This window comes from Bemisia tabaci, chromosome 10 (assembly GCF_918797505.1).
Source record: "Bemisia tabaci chromosome 10, PGI_BMITA_v3".
Taxonomy (NCBI): Eukaryota; Metazoa; Arthropoda; class Insecta; order Hemiptera; family Aleyrodidae; genus Bemisia; species Bemisia tabaci.
In genome coordinates, this window is record NC_092802.1 from 6337958 (window position 1) to 6356816 (window position 18859).

Sequence of the window (18859 nt, forward strand, 5' to 3'; positions counted from 1 at the left end):
CAAGCCAAAAAAAATAAATAAATGTAATGTATTCAATTACATGGTGTAACTACAAGCAAGCAATTCACAAAGAAAAGATGACAGGAGAAAGAAACTTACAATACACCATGTTGTTCTACACCGCAATTGTTTTTTTAATTGGTTTTTAGCTGGATCATTATCTTCCTATCCTATTTGATAGCTTAGCTAGCCAATTGGCATTCAAGCGTGGTAGGTACCTGGTACCATGTTCATAGGCATGGCATGATTGAGTCAACAATACACCATGCATGTTTCACTCACCAAAAATGAGGCTTTGGGTGCAGAAATAAAATTGCCTGGTTGCAGTGTTTTAGAACCCTAGTAAAAATTGGCGATAGGAGCTGCGTTTCAAAATACCATAGAAGTTCTTTTAGCCGACTGAAGAAGGCTATAGAAAATCATATAGCTGGCTGTAGAAAGTGGAAAAAATCATACAGCCGGGCTACACGAAGCGATAAAAAATTATACAACCGGGCTATAGTTTCTATCACCGGGCTTTACACTTTATCGCCTGGCTGCTGCTTTTTCGCCATTGGCGATAAAAAGCTATAAGAAATTGTGTAGAAAGAATAATCCATACAGAGTGTGCAAACATTTCAAAGTCATGAGTTGAAAAATGCTGACTCCACGAGATTAAATATTAGAGCCTAACAAAAAGCGCAGCGGCGGGCGCGGCGACGCACTGGCGCCTACAAACCTAACAGGGATACTTCACGCGTTGCGCGATGCGTGAAGTATCCCTGTTAGGTTTGTAGGCGCCAATGCGTCTTTCGCGCTGGCTGCCCGCCCGCCGCGCCGCAGCGTACCACGGCGCTTGAAGCAACTATTTTACACCAGAGGTATTTCACAGTATCATACGAAATAAAAGGCGCTCCAACATATTAGGAATGGCAGGCATCCTTCAAAAGTACGGAGCTTTCCTCTAAAAATAAATCAAGATACTACGGCCGAAAAAGAGAGCGATAGTCCAAAAATTCACGAAGTCCTAGATTCCGTAATTCGTAACGTTTAGCATAAACTATATCGCCAGGCTATTGCTTAATCGCCATAGGCTATAAAAGGCTATAAGAAATTGCGTTGCCGGCTATAGAAGCTATTGGGAATCTTACAGCCGACTGTAGGTCTATGGTATTTTGGAACACAGATTCTACTGCCTATTTTTACCGGGGTGATGCGAACTTTATTTGATAGAGGAAACTTTTTCGTGAGATTTCTAAAAAAGTACGTTTTCAGCACTGTAAAATATAATGAGTATTCAATAAAAGTTACGACAAATTACATACATTTGCTTTAATTATAATGGATGAAACGTTAGCGGAGATTTTGAGACACCCCGACCAAGAAATGCCCTTTCTGCACCCAGCGCTTCAAATATGAAACGAGAAGGACCATGTTGACAACAACATGATATCGACCAGTATGATCATTTTTAGCAGGGACGAGTCGCCCAAAATAATTTCCAAGGCCTCTCTCCAAAGAGTGCAGACTTTCCTGAAGCCCTGGCGTGTAACTGGTTTTGAACCTCCTCTGCGTTCTTAACTCTGGCGATTTATTAAACGCCCACGTGCCTTAACGAGGATAATCGAAATATTCTGAGCTGAATAAGGCGTAGTCGAATAATTTTCTTAGGACAGAACGTCGCCCCTCCGACGTAAAGGCGTATCTCGATTTTCACTTGGACCCTGTCGTCCATATAACACCATGTTTTCCAGGGCTCATGTCAGAATCGAGATACGCCCTTACGCCAGAGGAGCGACGAGAAGAGGGGGAACAATCGCGCCGCGCCGCACAGAGGATCTAGTCAATGGAAAAGGTCGGACGTAAAATTTGCAGACTAAAAACTGTAAATGTTAGCGTTTATTCGTGGTGTCTAGTTTTCTTGGTAAAGCTCATTCCCTGATTTTTCCCTGAGTTTCCCTGATTTTCAGGAGCTCATTCCCTGACGAGAAACCGAAGTTTTCTCCCACTTTCCCGGGATATTCTCGGGGAAGAGAATATTATTTTCCAGAGTTTCAGATATGAATATCGATTTTAATTCATCTTTCAGCCGTTTCTTTGGCGAACATTCAAAATTTTAATTTAAAAAATGTTCCTGGGTGTCCCGAAATGATCCCTGGGTGGTTGAAGAAGCTTCCCTGATTTCCCCGGTAAATTTTCATTCTCTGATGAATCCCAGTTTTCCCCGATTTTTAAAAAAACTAGACACCATGCGTTATTTCGCCACATTTTAAATTCATAGGGGTGCTCCTGAAAAAATTTCGCGGAAAAACCAATGAAACCACTTTTAAAATCTCGACGTTTTGTAAAAACGAAGTTACTTAAGCTTTGGAAATGTCTAAATTTCGTCCGATCTCTTCAGTTGGCTCGATTGACTGTGCGCTGGTATCAAAACACCTTCCTTAATGGCTTGCAGACACTTGCTTCGAGGCAAGAGCCAAAGTTAGGATTTCAATTCTTCGTTGAGGACGGGAAGCAAAAGAGGGTCTTTGGCTTCCGCTTTTACTTTTTGAGATCAGCGTCTTTAGAAAACGTGGTGAGACAATGGAAAATTATTCACCGCAATCGAACTACGCTCTATCTTTCAAACATTATTTGCACTATATTTTGCAATTCGGAACTACAATTTCTGGCTCATCTGTAAAAAGACTTACATGCATGGGGAAACTAATGGTGCAGACGATGTTCCTATGCCCAGCCAGAAATTGTAGTTCCTAATTGCAAAATTGAGTGCATTTATCGACTAGTGGCGCTATCATCGCTATGGATGGAGAGTGGCGGACCCTCCAAAACGACCCTCGATCAAAAAAATAATTGTGAGAAGTTCGAGTTTTTTTTTTTAAAAAAAAAAAAAAAAAAACATTTTAGCGATTCCCATTTTATTTGATGGAACATGTTGGTAAAATGTTTTTGACGGAATCGATTTTCGTCCTTAACCACACCACTCCAGAGACAGACTTGCTCGGGGAGTTGGAGGGCAACCGTCTCCTAAATTTTGGGCGAAATGGCTAGGGGTTACTTTCGGCAGATTTTTGGAACATCGTTTAGTTTTGCATGAAGAAATTTCGCTGAGTCTCTCTCTTTCTCTCTCTCTCTCAGGACCTCTTTTGAACATTCCCTCCTTCCTTCGATCAGGATGGGCAAAGACGCACAATTTCACGATTTTTTTTTTTTTTTTTTCAACTCCTGCAATGGGCTTATTGTCAGCATAAATATCTTAATTTTAAAATTTGAAAAAAAAGGGGAAAAAATGATATAATGAGTCAAATTTTGAATTTTTTGACAAAGTCTAGGACAATTTTATTGCGGTGGCATACGCAGCCTCTAATTCATTTATGAAATTTTATGGAGAATGAAATTTCACTTTTCAGAAAAATGAAATTTCACATCTCAGCAAAATGAAATTTCACATCTAAGCAAAATGAAATTTCACCTTTCAGCAAAATGAAATGTCACCTTTCAGCAAAATGAAATTCCATTTTTCAGCGAATGAAATTTCGTTCTGTGAAATTTCATGTTGCATCTCTGACGATTGGTCTCTAAATCTCTATCTGGGGAGGCTCGTCCCCCAGGAAATTCGTAAGCAGTCTGTGACAGCACCATTGCACCCCTCCATTCAAAATGTAACCATATTGCAGAGGAGGCCTAAATTGTGAGCAAACCTAAAACTATCAGAGGACAAGTGAATAGTGCAAAAGTACCCACTTCATACGAATGGAAGAAATATCTGATGAACTATTACAAATACACTTGAGGTACTCAAATCAGAGCTCATTCAGTAGTCAGTGTGTACAGTCAAAAAAGATACAAAAAATGTTTGATTTAATATCAACGCCTGAAAGATAAGGTCTATAATGTTCTACTTGATACAACACTGGGTTCTTCTTCTGATCTTCGTCGTCTTTTTCCTTGGTTCTCATTCTCTATCTTCAAGCGTGAAGTGTGCTGAGATTTGAAAATGTCTCATGCCACAGATAGAGAGCGTGATTGGCTAATACAGTTAGTAAACCTAAGTCATGTGGGAGATTTCGTCCTAATTCACCCACAAGGATGTGGCGGCAAATAAGCAAGTGGAACAGTCGCACTGGGCGCTGACAAAATGGGGCGCAAACAACACGAAAAGAAAAGACGATGAAAACCCGATAAAGAGCGGATAAAAAGAGAAAAGCGAATGATAGAGAATGCAAAAAAGAGAGGATGGAAAAAAGAGGAGACGGTAAATGGAGGAGAGAATAAAAGAAAATGGGAACACAGAGAGCATGGACGGAACTAAGAACTTTTTGTGGGCAGAGGGCAGGGTTGCAAGTGATAATGAAAAATAAAAACTTGAAATTTCATGCGAAATATTTCAAGAAATTTCAGAACAATACGAAAAATATGTTTCGAAATTAAATGCAAAATTGAGTGAAAGGCGATCGATTTGTGCCTTTTGGTGTTTTTTTAAATAGTGCGTGTTGCATTACTAGCCCCTGAAAATTTGTCGCATATTTTTCAAAACTTACTGAAATTTCATGAAATATTTCGCGGAAATTTTTAATATTTCATAATTTTCATTTCACCCATGCAACCCTGGCAGATATGCACCTCCTTCATCTAGGGATATCCGTGATACTGTATCATAGTTCATATGTCCATGTACGTATCATAGTTCAAGGAATTCGGATTCCCCTAGTTCCAAAGAGAAGTCAGGGTGTAAGAGCCTCCCCGGGAAAATTTTGGAAAATGGAGTCGTCTCAGAAGCAATTTTGAGCCGTCCTCACAAAAAAATTGCCCTAATTACAATTTCAAAGATGAAATGGACTGCATTTTGCAATTTGGAATTATAAAATCTGGCTCTTCTGGAAAAACACTTACGTGCATAGGGACACGAATGGCACATACGTTGTTTTTAAACCCGGCTAGAATTTATAGTTCCAAATTGCAAAATGTAGTCCATATATTACGTCACGTAGGTACTCGTTTAGGAAAATTCCTTGCGTTTCTTAGGAGGGGCCAAGTGGATTTCTGGGGTGCAGGCGGATAGTGGGGGCCGCGAGACCCCTCAGACCCTCATAGTTCCGCCAATGACAAGAGGAGAATTCTAGGCGGAAACCAAAATAGAGGAAGATGAACGGCTTCATCACTGTATCAGGTCGTGTTATGTCGAAATTAATTTCCTTTTATGTGTTCCTACTTAATTATTTTTTTTTCAGATTTCAGCTACGATCATTTCAGAACTTTTTCAGTCTACCATCCGGTCTCATCTAAATGCGATCACTGAGCATGGACTTTTAAAAAATAAAACATAAGTTGAGCAGTGAATCACTGCGAACCGGATGTTAGTAAAGTTGACTTTTTTATGTTATCGCGCATCTTGGGAGCTGAAGGGCTCTGGAGCCCCCGGCGAGATATTTTGAGAGGCGGCAGATTTAAGGTGACTTCGAAGGCGTATTTCATCTTTACGCCCCCCCCCCCCTTTCTATTCTCGTTCCACAAGATTGAAAAACGAAGAAGTAAAAAAGCAATGAAAAAATGAAAAAAGGTAACCGCACTTTCGAAATCTAAATAAATACGACAAATTTTTGTTAGCCCCGGGCGGCGAAATCGCGAATCAGACCCTATCGAGATGTATGAGGGGAAGGGGGTAGGGGGTTTACCTAGGATATGGAACAAATTAAACGCTTTTGGGGGGTAAAAAATGAAGAATTTGTCGACGTATAGGAGAAAGATTTGGAAATCCTCGCGGGTAAATCGCGAACTTGTGATCGTATCCGCGAGATCGCGGTTAATCGAGTTTGCACTGGCGAGACTCTCATCTTATTGATGAATAATTCACAGTAATTCTGCCGTACATTGGAAAAACGCCGTATGAGCCTTCAGGCGGTGCCAAATTTCCTTTGATAAAACACGAATTTCCCAGTAAACTTATGAGTATTTTCTTTCCAATTTTATAGAAAATTTTGTTTGCAATTCCATCTGATGTTTCTAAGAATTTCGAGGAAAAATATCCATAACTTTCCTTAAAAATAAACATTTTATTGAGGGAAATTTGGCAACTCTCGAATGTTCATACGGCGTTCTTCCTTAGCACGTCAGAATTGCATTGACGCAATTCACTCAAGGGATAGCATTTGGGTTCGCGAAATTGCAATCGAGTCATTTAAAAAAAAAATAATAATACCCTGGGGGAAAAAATCGAGGATTTTTTAACGTGCTGAATAATCAGCCCGGGCGCCTTTTGAATATAAATGGTCTATTAAGTGAAAAGAACGCGCAGATCTCGAAATCGCAAAGCCGGTTGTCGCGTCATCTGACCACGTGACTACGGCAAAATCTCAACGGCCGGCGGCGATCCGACAGCTGTTCAGCAAGTGATAACAGGTAGGCCAAAACTGCGGCTTAATTTGAAGCTGGTGTAAGGCGTCTTTAATTACCTATCACAAGAAAACCATATCTACGTTTATTGGGTATGATTACTATTTAAGTGAATTAGACTATTTTCCAAAGATCGGTCCAGTTGTGAGATCAGTTTTTTTTTTTTCAACCTGATTTAAAATTTCAGTTTACTGCTGTACATCTCAGCTTCGGTCCAGTTCAAATCTCTCCCTTGCACAAATACATAGGTAAGTTAGCAGCCCGTTGCATTTTAAATGATTAATCTCAGAGTCCAGTTCATTGACCTGGCATTCAGTACAGGTACCCAAGTTGTCAGGTCAAAACGCTGGGAAAGTTGATATTTTTTAGCCCCCCCCCCCCCCCCCCCGGAAGCTAAACAGAAAAAAAAGATGGCTCTTGTCCATAGTGGAGATCTTTGTGCAAGGAATGCACGATTTTTTTTTTTTTTTTTTTAAATAAATATACTTAAAAAGGCTAGCAAAGAAAGATTGCGGTAAAGGAAGAAAGAAAAAAATAAACTTTCAAAAGATTGAAAATAAACATTTTCTTTCACTCAAATTAACACTGGTCCAAACTTATGTCTTCAACTTCTATTCATTCAAAACTTAAATCAACTTTTTCACCAGTGTTCTGACTTCACCCCAAACTTTTCAGTAATATTTGCACAGGTAGCCTAATTTTCAAGTGAAACAAACAACTCTTTACGAGCCATGGAGCTGTTTGAGAATGAAAGTTGTATCAGAGGCAAGGTTTCGACAGAAATGAAGACTACATACATTTTTTGGGAGCCCTATTTAGCGTTGCACTTCTCTTTATCAGGAGCCGAAGCTTGAGATTCATGCATTTTGCGCATGGCACTAAGTAAAATTAGAAACTGATTATCCTCATACTCTTAAATTTTTCATATACCTATCATTGTTTAAATTTTTCATATATTGTTAGAGAGCCATTAATGTCTTTAGAAGAGGCTGTTTCTTCAGGAGAAAGAAAAATAATAATAAAAAAAAAACCAAGAATTTACACCTCTGCATCTTCATACCTTCTTAAAACCAAAATGAGTAGCCATTTTTGAGGCACATTCAGAATCTCTGGAATGATCTGGTGACGAAAAATAGTGTATAGCGTGTAGGTGTAGTTGTAGTGATTAACTCTTGTGTTTTTCTCTTTGTTTCTCTCTGATGATGGCGTGTAAGCCGAAAGGCCTCAGGGTAATGTAAACAAAGCACAAACTGATTGCGGGTAGACACACAGTCGTATAGACAGTAAGTGGGATAAGCCAACAGTAAGCCTCTGTATTGAGATTTCCAGTTTTTTGGATTTTAACGCACATTGGCTACATCTCCAACTTACTGACTAAATAAAGCAACAAAAAATGGCAGCATAATGGTTGTAAGAAATCTTCTTTTTATTATTATATTTGCTGCTTCTCCGAGCATATTTAGATATGCTAAAACTTTAATAGGGTTTAATAATTTTGAGCATTTTTTATTGTCGCTCTATGTTTTTAGAACTCAATTCTCATAATTCATTTAATGATATTTTTGTGTTTCAGAATTATTTCTATTCAGGATGTCGGAAGAAGGTGTTGGATGTTTGCTTTTTATTGCTACAAAAAAACCTTGCGATATCAGGGAATCGAATAGAGGCCATGTCCAACCTTCAATTAAAGGCTACTCAGTGCTACCACAAGCTTTCAAAGACGCAAATCCACAGATTTTAGACAGTTTTTTGAGTAATGGGATCCAAGTTTTAGGGAACAATCCAGAAGATGCCACCTTTCAATTTGACCATGAAAACTTGAAGTTTGAAATGTTTGAAACAATGATTTTATTGGACGAGTCAGAAAATGAACCTGCAAATTTTGTTACATTGAGACCACACAGTATTGCTGTGCATCCACTCAATAAGGAAGCCATTGAATTCCTTCTGAATGGAGACTTTGAAGTTCTCGCACTTGACGAGGAAGATGACGCAGATTACGCAGAAGTGGTGGAGGATAACTTAAAGGCTTTGGAATGCTTTTTCACTGCAGATGCGGAAATAGCATACAACCATCATAAAGGGGGAACTATTCTGCATTTTGCGGTCAAAAGATCCATTGATGGTCTTGTGAAATCGCTTTTGGAAAGTGGAGCAAACATTAAAGCTGAACGAAATGATGGCATGACACCCCTTCACCTAGCAGCAAAACATGGGGACTTAGGAATCACGAGAATACTTGTAGAAAACGGAGCAGATGTAGATTCCGGTGTAAGAAATGCTTCTTTCGAAGGGTGGACACCCCTAGTATTTTCGTTTTTCAGCAAAGACAATGACACACTGAGGTTTCTTTTAGAATCTGGAGCGAATGTTGATACTGAATTCGACTACCACTCTTGCTTTGTGAGCTATGACTATTTAGATCATGTTACCAGAACTACCCTTCTTTACATAGCAGTCTTGGAATACTCGGAAGAGAAGTACCATCTTATTGATACTATCTTACACCACCATCCAAACATTCACAATGAATTCAACAAGAAAGCTTTCCACTACATTCTTTTTTCTTTAGACGATGAGTTTATTGATGTGTTCAATAAAATGAAACATGCTGGATTCAAAATAAATCATGAAGACATTGAAGGCTTTTCCAAAAAGCCCTCCCTTCCGAAGTGTGAAATTCATACTGCTGTAATCAATGTTCTGGAGGAAACATGGATTTATGGGTGTGATCTGCGCTCTGCTAGATTCTTGTGTGGCGCTATCCACAAGAACTACTTTCAGCTAGTAAAATCAATTATTGAGAAGGGTACAAGCGTAAGTGAGGGATATGATCATGATCGCTGGAAAAAATGTACACCGTTGCATATGGCTGCAGGTTACGCTAATGAAGAGATCATTAATTACCTCTACCTTCAGGGAGCTGACGTAAATGCAAAATTGACGGCACTGGGTGTGGGGAAACCAGAAACTCCATTACTATGGGCTGTTCGGAATTGTAATAAAAGTGCGATTCAATTTCTCATAGAACACGGTGCTAATTTTTCGGATGATGTAGCTGAGCTCACACAGGTGGCAGCACAAAATGGCCTCCTCGACATTGTTGAATTTTTTTTGCTGCACGGAATCACCTCCAACTCACAAGATGGATACTTTCCAGCAATTTGCGGGGCTGCGTCTGGAGGTCATCTCAATGTGATGAAAACTTTATTTGAATACACGGCAGAGCTTGGCCCAGAGCGCTACTCATGCAATGCTCTTCTGAGCGCTTACTTTAGCGGACATATCGAGGTATTTCAAAAGCTTTTAGATAATAATTTCAATAATACGGCTATTATTTTAGAATTTACGAAACTGTCATATTTGCTACCTATTGAAGGTGCTGATAAGTACTTAAAGAAATCAAATTGTTTAACAGTCTTAGCTAGACACATGATCAAAATGGAAGTAGCAAATATTGTTGTTCTTTGACATGGATCTGAGAACTTTTTGGTTTGCTGAGGAGAGTCTCAGTGATTTTCAAAGTCATTGCAAATTGGAAATAGTCAGTCTAAAAAAAGAAGCTGTGAATGATTCTGGTCTTACATTATACGATATTCTGATCGGGGATTTAGATCAGCTTGTCGGCTACGCGAAAAATGAGGTCACTATGAAAAACATGAGACATGCTCATTATAAGACGGCGTTTCCAATTTATGCTACTGTGCTTGATCATCAAATTAAGAAAGGATACCAGCGAGTAAACCTTATGAAACAAGGCATTAAAATTTTTGAGAAACTGCTTCCGGCACTTGATGAATTACCTTATGAGCTGAGGGAAAAAATTATCAGCTTCATGGACAATCGCGATTTGATATGTCTGGCCATTGCGTGGTCACGAAAGAGAGGTTTCCAAAACATAGAAGGCAGTCCTATTTAAGTCTCCTCTAATGGTATAGCGCTCTAATCATATTGAAAGGCTAGCGCAAATATACATAGGACTACAAACAGGATAAAAAAAAAAATCAAAACTTCTTGATTATAGCACCTCACAGAATAAAAATAATTTAAATAACTTTGAAGGAAAACCAATTATTGTAAGTATTAACCATTATTGCTAGACACAGCCCTACACCTTACAAATATGACGCCAATCCTCTGCTCCTTGATCCAAAATAAATCCTCTCTTTTTCTCTCTTGTCTCTCTTTCACCATGCCATACTGCCATGCTAAGGAAGCGGTCATATGAACATTCCGCAGTTGCCAAGTTTTCCCGGATAAAACATGTATTTTTGAGGAAAGTTTTGCTTAATTTCCCTTGAAGTTTTCAGACATGTTAGATTAAATTGAGAACTAAATTGTGTGAAAAATTTAAAGAAAAGTGTTCACAATTTTCCCAGTAAATTCGTTTTGTGTTGGAGGAAATGTGGCAACACCTGAAGGCTCATACGGCGTTCTTCCTTAGCACGGCAGCATACTACACCAATAGGAAAGAGTTGAAAAGAACGACAAAGAGTGAAAGAAGAAGAGTGTAGCGTTACTCACAACTTACTTAAAAGAAGGTTTTTTCAATGTCTATTTTTTTTGTAAATATTTGTAATAATTTTCTTGTATAATAGTATCAGTAATCAATTTGGTGATCAAAAATGTGATCTCATTCCTTTTTATTCTCTTTTTTATGATTATTGTGTATTGTGATAAACATACAAATAAAAGAGTCAACAAAAATTGTTTATTCTCATCATTTCTGCAAAGGAGATAGAATAGCTCCAATTCCTATGGGAAGAATGTCTGACCACTTTTGATGAGGGAAACCTGCTTTCCAGCCCATAAAATGTTCCCGATAAATTTAAACGTATGATTGCGCAGCGCAATTATGGTTGCGAAAATTTTGTGCAATCAGACTAGCATGCTCGCAAAAAGTTGGAAGAAAAGAGAAAAAAAGTTGTGACTTTTGTGACTACCCCTACTTTTCCTGATATGGCGAGGGATCTACATATGTTTACAAGGGCATCATAGCATCCCGGTTTCTTCTTCTTTTGCCAAAATGCACAGTTTAATTACGAGTAAAGTTAGAACTATTGTACATTGCACTTAAGGAAAATTTTTCATCTTATACTCATTTTATAAAACTTATACTTGGCCAAGTTCCTTCGTAAAAGAACAATTTAAAGGAAAAAATACAAGAGCAAAGAATGAGGAAGCTGGAATGATGTTCTGCCCTTCTGGAGTCTTCATTAGAAACAGTTCAAATAGGAACATTAATCGCTGAGACAATATACAACAGTCAAACCGACGAATCTTCTTTCGAATGCTACAAAACTTTAAAATTGTTCGAAAAGGACTCTCACGCAGTGAAATGAGACATAAACTGACCAGTTTTTTTTAACGTTGACACTTTGCAGGCAGTGATGAATAGCATGACATGCAAAGAAAAAATCATGAAGAGGCATCTGATATGTTTGAGGGCAGATAAATTGACAGGTTAAATTCAGAGTAAAATGCAAGAATTTTCTTTTCACGCCCATCAACCCCCAACTTTGCATTTAGTCGTAAATTCAGATTCAGTGTAAAATTTTGATGGGATGGCACCAAAATTCTACACCGGCAAGTAATTTTGAAGCTCACTACAGGAGAACAGAAGTGGGTATGAGAATTTTTCCCTGTGTTCATGTAACCAGCTTCATAATTATGACTCACCTACATAGAATTTTGGAGCAATAGGTAGGCATCTGGCACCAGGTTCTAGTGCTCCGCTGTAATCTACTTGTAAGTACATAAATTCGTGCATTTTATTTCAGATATGACTCATCAATTCGACTGTCATTGAGTTCAATGTAGTAACTTCTGGCTGATGCGAAATATGATAGGTACTTACTTGATTTACGATGAGGGATAGACTCAAAATTTGAAATGAGATCATTGTTGTAGTCAGCTTATGGTAGATGGCATATAATACATAGTAAAGTCTACAGTTGCTGGGTGGTAACAATGAGGCGTTTTAGCAAACTTGGTCATGGTGCTAAAAAAATGAAACAAAGAAAGGAAATGAATTATCAGGAATTTAGACATGGTTAGTTTTGCGGAGCATTTTAGTACTGCGATATTTTGACGTATGATAAATAATTAGCAACTGGCCAACATGGTTAATTTTATAAAAAATGAACTTGAGGTAAATTCGCCAGCTCTTCATTATTTCTCATAATTATTTAGAGTTCAATTTTTGATCAATTTTGGTGTTGTAATGTTTTGATTTCTGTCAAAAAAATAAAGTATAACAGAAAATTTGCAACATGAAATACAGTTAGGCTCATTTTGATTTAATCCCTTCAAATAGTATTGGGGATGAACTGATTTTTAAAATGATTCTTCTTCACAAGCAGATAATGAAATTTGTAGAAATTTAGTGAATTACGCTTGTTACCGTGACAAATTTTTGCTATCCATTAATGATTAAATAGACATGGCATAGCCTTTTGCAACACTTGCATGTAAGTAATTTAAATTTCGTTTATTATTAACATTTTGTTAAATATGCCCAGAACTCGATCTGCAAATCTGTTATTAATCATGAGGTTGTGTCGACAGTCTTGAAAAAATTCATTGAGTTTTGACTAAAAGGTCAAAACACCTACTTTGACAATGGGTATGACAAACCACAATGGCTGTCTCATAAGTGATGCAACGGTTGCGAAAGTAAGGGGAAAGGATGAACCCTTACAACATGGCAGAAAATGCTTTAAAAATAAAGAAAATCTTGGCGAGTCATTTGATGAGGAACAATCCATGTTGCAGACCTTACTGCCATGCTACAGAAAATTGCTTTATGAGCATTCGAAAATTGCCAGATTTTTTGAGATAAAATATTTATTTTTGAGGATATTTATGAGTATCTTTCCTTGAAATTTTCAAATACTTCATATTAAAGTGCACAGAAAATTTTCTGAAAAATTGGACGATAAATATATTTTGTCAGAGGAAATTTGGCAAAGCCTGAAGGCTCATACAGCATTCTTCCTAAGCATGGTAGTTCAGCAAATAAACCTTTCTGGGTAAAGTTACACAAATAAATGGACTTTATTTTTAAACTCCTTTTTTTTCTTTCAAAATGTACCCTGAAATCGTGGCAGGTTCTGAAGAACATATCGCAGGGAAACCTTTGTATGCTGGTGAATTTTAAAGGAAAAGATCTGAACAAGGTTTATTTCCAAGCTGTGGATCTGATGTATACGACTTTCAAAATTGCATTTTAATATCTACTTTAGTTTTCTTGAAAAATGAACTGTACCATTGTACTTGGAACAGCCCATTTTTTCACAAGATTCATGGACGGTTAACAAACAAAAATTTGCTTATTTTACTTCCTCCTTCAAAGAATTAATTCAAACAATACCTGACGTCATCGGTGGCATTTCTCCATAGCAATGTTTTGCTTTTGGATCTCGATACGAATTCTCGTGCTGTACACTTGATGAGCTGGTTCTGCATTTTGCGAGACACAACTCAAAATGGTCGCTTATTGATGAGAGGAGAACATGAAATGTTTGCTCAGCCTTTCCAATAACTTTTTGTAATAGTTCTTTCTGTGAAAACGAAAAATGAAAACTAAGCAAGGAGCAGAGGTTGAAACTAAGAATTTCTAAAAACAGCATTCAGGGCACATTCAGAGACACTCTGAGAAAAGACCTGTCGTAGTTTAGTATTAATTTGTTAGTCAGGAAGTGGTCAGACAAATTTCCCCGCCTTGTATGTAAATGTAAGGGGATCATGGTTTTTTCCATATTTTCTAAACTTATTTTGAATTTTTTTTTTTTTTAGTTTAGTACTTCAGCATTTTTTGCTTTTATGGTGCCCCTATCTAGAATATCAATGGCTAAAGTTGAAAACTGCACGACTGCATTGCAACGTTTGAAACTTTCCGCTCATGATATTATATTTTCAAAAGAAAACTAACTGCAATACCTCATTGAGATTCTCCGGCAATATTTTTGGGTAAGTGAAGAAGATTTGCAGAAAATTGCAAGGAAGCCTGGTAGTTAATTTTCTTTCAAAAGAGTAAACAGGTGCAGAGACATGCAAAGTTGCAAGTGGAGATTCACATTTTGCAAATTTGCCTCCTTAAATGTCATTGGTGCGGATCTGTTTCACATTTATCTTTTCTGAAAACTTCCTATAAAGTTAATTCCGTACTGCTTTAAGACATCCCATTATCAGTACAGCACAAAGGCTATGAAAAACTTTCAGCTTCCAGCTCGGTTGCTGGTTGGTAATCAGTTGTATACCCATCAGTATACTTGCCTATTTTTATTCTAATCCCTGAAATCACACATATGTGTATCAAAAAACCAAAACAGGGGATAAGAGCATGAAATTCATGAAAGCTGAAAATCAAACTAATGACGTTTTATGACTTACTTTATCTGGATGAAGGCAGCAAGAGATACAGTATTCGTAGATACTACAACAGTTATTATCCTTACAAGTCTCACACCAATAGTGTTTCGTTGATTCACTATTCACATTGCAGCAGCCAGTGAATAGCAGGTCTCCTCGATTACAGACATACCCTGAAAAAAAATCATGCAAAATAACTATCCAAAATGGGCTGCTATCCACTTGGTTTTACACATAAAACATTATCAAAAAAGGAAAGCTTAATTTATTACAACCAACTTCTCACTCAAATTTGATTGCTGTTCCATGTTCTTGGAAACTATTAATCAAATAATTTCATTAAGGCCATAAAATGGACAGCATTCAGCAGGAATGAACAAAAACCTTCTAGGGGTTTTGAGGGGTTTCAAAAATCAAGTGATTTCTAGTCTCAGAGGACAAACATATGAGGATCTATCCAACCAAACAGCATATACCCATGTCAGAGTCGCTAAGATTATGTAACAAATTTGTTTTTTTTAAAGGCATCCAAAAGCAATTACACAAACTGATTGCGGTAAACGCACAGGTTTGTAAGACGAGATGTTGGAGTTTTTTAGCCAACGTGCGTAAAGCTGATATCTCATTACAGAGGGAAAAAGCTCAAACACAAGCACAATTTTCCCTCAAAGAGATACGCTGTTTGGAGCAACACTAGTTACGTCCATTCAGGAAGGCAACTGCAGACGCGTTTCGGCCTTGTTGGACCAATCCTCGGTGCAGTAAAACCTCCTGAACTTTCTGCTACCAAGCTCAAGAGGTCATGAAAACCAGCCCAAGACTTGGGCAAGGGGACGCTGGTGGCAAGTAAACTTGCGCCGTCTAGTGAGCAATTAAAAGCAATTACATTGCACATTTCTCTCCCAAAAAATTAAGTTTAATACAGAAAAAATTTAAGACAAGTTGTAGAAGAGAGCCTGTAGTTCTCCATCTGCTATGCTGTTAAAAGTAAGCACGATCATGGCTACATTGATATGCGCAAATCGACGGCCCAAGTGCAAAACCTTGTATGTCCATAGCAGTGGTACAAAATTTCTGCTACTACACAATTTTTTCAAAGGAAAACAAGCCAAATTTATAGCTTGAATATATCTGTACAGAATATTCTTGTTACAGAGAAGAAAAATTACAGAAATTATCAAGAAATTACATTGACTAGTTTTCTAAAGCAAAAAAAAGTAAACAGGAAGTCTACAATGTCGCAAACAGAGATGCGTTGTTTCGCACTTTGGCCATCAGTACTCTGTTTCGTTGGAAAGGTCTTCATGTCTGCCTTTCTTCTTGTTTATCTTCAAATACATATGCTTTGGATTCATTAACATTTAGGTGTTTCTGAAGTAGTACGTTCAATTTCCTCTTCCCTGTAACTGACTGGAACTAGTAAGCTTTCCTGGAAATTTGTGTATTGCCAGATTAGTGGTGGTACGTAAGCAAATAAATATTAGAACGTAGCGGTTGCCATCCTAACGAAAGTGTATGATGTAAATAAAATGGAAATTATACCTCGATCATCAGCTATGAGAACTTTCCCTTGAACAGAATTCCGACAAGTCATTTGTGAGTCAGCTGTGGCATTATCATCGCTTTCTGATCGCCATTGAAATTTGGTCAATTTCCGAACAGGGAATGGATTAACTTCTGCATATTCTTCCGTTGGTACCTAAATTAAGAATCAAATTTAGAGACATTGAGGAGGGTCATGATTGATGAATGCTAGTAACTCGACCCTTTCCACACTGAGTTGAGAATTGCTCTGTGCACCTCATAGATCAGGTCAGGAACAATAATATTGGGATTTGAGCATTTTCAGCCTTCTCCAGCATGACTAGCTGTACGCAGACATATACCAGAATGGAGATGTTGCATGTGTGAGGGATTAGCAATTTGACTGTTGTTTCTAATGTAAAAGTTCGCGAGAAACACGATGGTGCTACTGGTTTTCTCTGAAATCAACTCCCAAGCTCAAAAAAAGCTCTCAAAGTGAGGCCAAAATGGAGGGGATATCCCGCCCTACCCTGAGAGTCCACCTCTACATCAAGACAAACTCTCCATGCAAAGATAGGGAGCAAATACATTAGCAGGGTTGCCGAGTTTTCAATTTTGGAGTCTCCAAATGAAGTGGCAGCCCTGTCAATGTATTTGCTCCCTATAGGGCTTTTTTTTTATCGCGGATCAGGGTGGATCGCAGTGGAACGCGCTGGATCGGAATCCTGAGCGATCCGGACCGATCCAAGTGTTCCAAGTGATAAAAAAATCCAGACTTGGAATTTGGTTCGATTTGTTATTGTTTTGATTTTTGGGGACGGCAACTTCCTCTTATTAGGTTAGGATCACAGTGGATCGCGAGCTCGCCCCACCTCGGAAGAGCGATCCAGCATTCCACTCTGATCCACCTGGAACGCTTGGATCACGCTGAGGAACGGAATAAAAAAATACCGATGTTCCTCGCGACCCACTGCGATGCGCATAAAAAAAAAGCCCTTATCTTTGCATGGAGAGTTTGTTTTGATGTAGAGGTGGACTCTCAGGGTAGGGCGGGATATCCCCTCCATTTTGGCCTCACTTTGAGAGCTTTTTTTGAGCTTGGGAGTTGATTTCAGAGAAAACCAGTGGCACCATCGTGCTTCTTGCAAACTTTCACATAAGAAACAACAGTCAAATCGCAAATCCCTCACACATGCAACATCTCCGTTGAAGTTCATACTGCGCTAATTAATAGCTTACATAAAAAGTCTCATTTCATCAAAATACAGGGGCCCGAGAGAGGGCATGACCAAATGATCAGCGAATTTCTCCGTGCTCAATGGTGCATACAACATGGCAGGAGAGACTACTATCTCATGATAATGAAAGGCTTGGACCCATTTCAGATGAACATACGGTTAGAAATTTGATCCAGTTGTCATTTTGTTCAGTAAACAATTCAGAATCTTTCGGTGATCCGAAAAAACTCTCTGTGAAATGCAATTAAAACGATTTCCTCTGCAACTCGACGGTAAAAGTACCAGACCACAAACCTCTGTTTGCAACGCTTTGGATTCCCCGTAATACTTCATTTTTAAAATGGAAAACTACTACAAGTTAATTCTTGTAAACTGTCCTGTTTTTTCTTTATACTGCATAGAGAAAACTCTGTGAAAATTCCAAGATGTTATATTGTTTTTTTCTCCTTCAAAAAAATTTAATGAGAGCAAAGATTTTTAAACACCGCAAACAAGATACGTGGGCTGGTAATTTCACAGTCGAACTGCTTACCAATCTGGGAATTTCAGATATCACAGATTTAGTGCCGAAGACTTAGGATGTCTCCGTATCAAGCAACTCCTCATGCTCTTAGAGTAGTTTCTTAAATTGTTCATACTTAACTAGGTAAAATAAGAACAAAAACATGCAACTTACCTCTTGGACAAAGCTCACGATGCAATAAATGAGCGAGAGGGTGAATATGATGCCCAGAACGCACTTCCTCCGAATGAATCTCACAACACACAGGGTCCACATTTTTCCTTTTTCGAACAGCTGCAGGTGAAATATTATTGTGCTTCAATTTTTGAGTACTAGAAAAAGCTGAGCTAAATAGATAGTTGCCCAATGTTTTCAAAAACCGCCTTGATGATAGTGGAATGAGATGGATTTTGTGCTGACGGCATTCTTGAAAACACTTGAGAATCACTGCGTTGGCCGGTAATCATGGTTGATAAGTACCTTCTTGAGATACTTGGAGATAAGAGATTCGAAATTACTTCGGTCTGTTCATAGATGATGCAGTTGTCAGACAGATAGGAGGAAAAAAAAAAGAAGAAAGAGGTCAATATGGAGTTCAGTGTCTAAAGATTTTTAAAAAGGATGAACTATGTAAAAATCTTGAACGTTATGCTCTGTAATTACTGAATCTTAATGCACAGAGGAGATATCCAGAGACTTGAATCTATGAGAACCGCAAAAATGGAACACTAAAAGCTGTCGAAATTGTAAAAGTTTCGCGAAAAGGAAGACCTTTGAAACCTTGAAAACGAAAAAAACAAATCAAAGATCAACTTGAGAACTTTGAGGTTATGTAAATCAGAAACCGTTG

General features: G+C 38.1%; 3 protein-coding genes across 4 annotated transcripts in view; 1 reads left to right on the forward strand and 2 right to left on the reverse strand.

Moving 5' to 3' along the window:
* The window catches only part of LOC109029857 (scoloptoxin SSD14), a 49682-nt gene extending 37313 nt beyond the window's left edge, over positions 1–12369 (reverse strand). The window contains exon 1 of the mRNA XM_019040532.2: positions 12230–12369. The gene's annotated coding sequence lies outside the window, so the exon portion shown is untranslated. The remainder of the gene's footprint in view (positions 1–12229) is intronic.
* LOC109029856 (uncharacterized) lies at positions 786–12223 on the forward strand. 2 transcript variants are annotated; one of them, XM_072304932.1, is made up of 2 exons: positions 786–6464; positions 7946–12223. In XM_072304932.1, the coding sequence occupies exon 2, from the start codon at positions 7963–7965 to the stop codon at positions 9841–9843; it is 1881 nt and encodes a 626-aa protein (XP_072161033.1). In that variant the 5' UTR covers positions 786–6464; positions 7946–7962; the 3' UTR covers positions 9844–12223. The 2 variants fall into 2 exon arrangements, with proteins under 2 accessions (XP_072161033.1, XP_018896070.2); XM_019040525.2 differs by having other exon boundaries at positions 787–6620.
* LOC109029858 (SREBP regulating gene protein) lies at positions 12230–18797 on the reverse strand. Its single transcript, XM_019040534.2, has 5 exons — positions 18184–18797; positions 16288–16444; positions 14767–14918; positions 13745–13934; positions 12230–12373 (listed from the first exon to the last, which is right to left on the reverse strand). The coding sequence occupies exons 1-5, from the start codon at positions 18283–18285 to the stop codon at positions 12366–12368; spliced, it is 609 nt and encodes a 202-aa protein (XP_018896079.2). The 5' UTR covers positions 18286–18797; the 3' UTR covers positions 12230–12365.
* Positions 18798–18859: the final 62 nt, after the last annotated feature.

Bases quoted from the DNA above. Each gene is read 5' to 3' on its own strand.
- LOC109029856 (XM_072304932.1), top strand. From the start codon at position 7,963: ATGTCGGAAGAAGGTGTTGGATGTTTGCTTTTTATTGCTACAAAAAAA.
- LOC109029858 (XM_019040534.2), bottom strand. From the start codon at position 18,285: ATGTGGACCCTGTGTGTTGTGAGATTCATTCGGAGGAAGTGCGTTCTG. The intron at 16,445-18,183 runs GTAAGTTGCATG...TTCTTAATTTAG, and splicing joins TCGTGAGCTTTGTCCAAGAG to GTACCAACGGAAGAATATGC. The intron at 13,935-14,766 runs GTAAGTCATAAA...TCGTTTTCACAG, and splicing joins GCTGCCTTCATCCAGATAAA to AAAGAACTATTACAAAAAGT.